The sequence below is a fragment of the Onychomys torridus genome, unplaced genomic scaffold, assembly GCF_903995425.1.
Source record: "Onychomys torridus unplaced genomic scaffold, mOncTor1.1, whole genome shotgun sequence".
Taxonomy (NCBI): Eukaryota; Metazoa; Chordata; class Mammalia; order Rodentia; family Cricetidae; genus Onychomys; species Onychomys torridus.
The window spans coordinates 116,689-120,268 of record NW_023411298.1 but is presented as its reverse complement, the minus strand read 5'-3'; the positions used below and the strand labels follow the sequence as shown (position 1 = coordinate 120,268).

General features: G+C 42.1%; 1 gene segment (V, D, J or C); it reads left to right on the top strand.

The window, feature by feature from the left end:
* The first annotated feature begins 2,535 nt into the window (after positions 1–2,535).
* LOC118575077 lies at positions 2,536–3,076 on the top strand. The segment is given in 2 exon segments: positions 2,536–2,581; positions 2,664–3,076. Coding segments are annotated over 2 exon segments (459 nt in total).
* The last annotated feature ends 504 nt before the right edge of the window (positions 3,077–3,580 follow it).

Sequence of the window (3,580 nt, the reverse complement as noted above, 5' to 3'; positions counted from 1 at the left end):
AGATTACACACACACACACACACACACACACACACACACACACACACTATGTCTGCTGAATACAAAGGAACATAGAAAGAGACAGCTTGAATGAAGGCAGGAAGTGGAGGACAAGGAACTTTGGCTGAGCAGGTGGCTGTCTTATGGACAAAGTGCAGACATTACAATTATGCCCACATAGTAGCAGTAAGTTGTTGCACATTCCCAGAAAAAAAAAAGGAATATAAGTTGGTGATGGAAGAACGGATGTGGGAGTGAGTCAGAGGGAGGAGGAGGGAAAGAGGACATAGAGAAGTAGGAAATTAGAAAGAAGTCAGGGAAGGAGGGGAAGAAGGGATAGAAGAGACATGAGAGTAGGCAGGGCTGGAACGTGACATCAGGAGTGAGAGGCAGAGGAGAGATGGTAGTAGGAATGAATGATTCATAGATTCTTTTGAATAGACCTTATTCTTTCTCAATATTCATAAAATGTCTCCTTCTTCTTCTTCTTCTTCTTCTTCTTCTTCTTCTTCTTCTTCTTCTTCTTCTTCTTCTCTTCCTCCTCCTCCTCCTCCTCCTCCTCCTCCTCCTCCTCCTCCTCCTTCCTCTTCTGTAAAACATTTGTCCCTGTTTCAAAGGAAATATTCTCCAATTCCCTCCTCATTAATTGTGCCACTTCATTGTAATTAAAATATCAGTACAGGCTTTCCCACAGGTCTATCTGATGAGGTTGGATTCTTTCCAATTGAGGTTCCCTCTTCCCAGATGACCATAACTTGTGCTACACTGAAAAAATTCTAACTACCATACAAACATACAATCTGGTATTGGATCATTGTAACATGACCCACTAGTGAATGTCTTTGTGTCCAATAGACATAAACATATAAATGACTAAACAAACATAGAAATACAAAGCTCTACCTAACAACTACAAGATAATTATAAATAATATGTGGCTTTACCATAAACACCATCCCATTCCAAATGACTTTTTCTTAGTGAATTCCTTCTAGAAATTTTCATGGGCAAGGAAAACCCAAGAAGCCTTAGTATTATAAAAAAAAAATCTCTGAAGTAAGCAGAGGATTAAATCCTGGGTAAGGGTTCTCATACCAAGCTCCCCAACTATGGTGTAAGAACTAGCATGCATTACTGTGATAACGATTCCTGAGATTTTATAACCAAAATAAAAACATCAGAAAACTCAAGATGAGATATACTGACCATGATGTCTGAAAAATATTATTCTAAACCTCAGAGCATCACAAACTAGGACAGCAGAGCACCCATGGTGGTGGGTGCTTGTCCAAACTTAGACATGCTGTCTGTCACCCCATGTTGAGAGCTTCTCCACCACTGACACCCACAGTCCAGAAGAATGGGGTCACAAAGTGGGGGTGTCCAGTTCTAAAGGAGTGGTGGAGGGTCTCTGGGACTTACTCAAGGTTATTGTGAGCTGTCCTCTGCCTTCTCTGGTGATTTACATTACCTACTTATGGAGAAGAGCCCTCAATCCCTTGTTCTCTGTGGTGATCTTAACATAACCCTCAAAACAGGCTGCATGCACTCCTTTTTTTGAGGTGTTGTAACCACCAGACTTCCCAACCCTCCCTCACCAATGAAATAATCATATTTAGGATTTGTTATGTTATACAAGCTGAAAAGAGACAAGAAGATAGATGTAAAAGTACATGTAGATAAATGAACAGACAGACAGGCAGGCAGAAAAATCAGGAGGTATTGGGACTAGTCTCCAATATTCTTGTTGCTCAATAGGCAAGTAAATACTGTGTGCCCACTGACATTGCAGAAAAGTCAATACCAGTCTTCTCTCAGAAAAACATTTATAATCACATGCACTAAATGTTTATGAATTGTTTGCTCACAAGTGGATTTTCTAGGTGGGTAAGAATAGATTGCCTCCACTAACATGAAGAGAAAAGATTTATAGTAGTTTCTTAATCTGGATTTGGTATCATTCTAAATTTCAATACTCTGCTTGAATTTACTGGAATACACAGATGCATAAACAATGTGGTAAAATGTTCTCTTTGCACGGAGTCCACAATGTATGTGGACTCAGTACTTTGCAACCAAAGCTTGCATAGGGCAAGGCATGCAATTTCCTATTCATCAAGAATTAGAAATCCATGCCAGGCTGTGGTGGCACTCATCTTTATCCCAGCACTCAGAATGCAGAGCCAGGCCGATCTCTGTGAGTTCAAGGCCAGCCTGGTCTACAAAGTGGGATCCAGGACAGGCAACAAAATTTCACAGAGAAGCTCAGTCTCAAAAAACAGAAACAACCACAACAACAAAGGTTTTGAAATCCAGATGATACTCGAAAATTTTGCTGAGTTTTCTTTTCCAGTTCCTCTAAGAAGCACAAGGTAAACCTCAGACACCTGGAAGAGAAACTGGAATCCTTTTTCTGTGCTCTCTTTTATCCTCTCAGGAACCCCTCCCAATGCAAAGCAGCCCTCAGGCTCAGGCTGAAAGCCCAGGCCTAGCTGAGGAGCCCCATCTCCTTCTCAACAGAGCCTCCAGCAGAGCATGGCTGTCCTGGTGCTGCTCCTCTGCCTGGTGAACTTTCCAAGCTGTAAGTGTGTCAGGGTTTCAGGAGAGGGACCAGAATGTCATCTATGGGATGTAAGACTGATGGTGATGTTGTTTGTCCCCAGGTGCCCTGTCCCAGGAGCAGCTGAAGGAGTCAGGACCTGGTCTGGTGCAGGCCTCACAGAGCCTGTCTCTCACCTGCACTGTCTCTGGGTTCTCATTAACCAGCAATGGTGTACACTGGGTCCTCCAGCCACCAGGAAAAGGACTGCAGTGGGTGGGAGTAATAGGGTATACTGGAAGCACAGATTATAATTCAGCTCTCAAATCCAGACTCAGCATTAGCAGAGACACATCCAAGGGCCAAGTGTTCTTAAAACTGAACAATCTGCAAACTGAGGACACAGCCATGTATTACTGTACCATATACACAGTGATGGAACTCAAGTGTGAGCCTGCACAAAAACCTCCCTATGGAGACATCTGTTACCAAAGGGGGGCACCAATGACCATCAGGACGCCTGAGGACCACAAGTAAGCTTCACTTAAGAAGCTATTAAGTTCTGGACTATGCTGAATGAGCATCAGATTTAGTGGCAGAACCTGTGGCTTCCTCTTCAAGCCAAGGATGTCCTCTAGAAGCCCCTGTCAACTGTCATAGTTTGTTCAACATTCTATGTGTGCTCACATTAAAACAAATTGTTTTTTCCCCACACATCTTCTAAACCATTCAATTGCTTCTGATTACCAGAGAGAATGGCACCTAATTTTATGTATTTGATGTGTGTGTGGTGTGTGTGTATGTGTGTGTGTGTGTGTGTGTGTGTGTGTGTGTGCGCATGCGTGTATGTGTATCAATTGGTATTTCAAAAACAGTCTGAATTATGACACTTGTTGACTTTAAGTCCAATGAGGAAGCTTGGGAATTTTTAGAAATTTGTAATTTATCCACTTTTGTTTTTGAACATGTGATGGAGAAACTGCAGCTTCCCAGAAATATTGACATTTCCCAAAAGTAGATTTGAAACTGGAATATTCATTA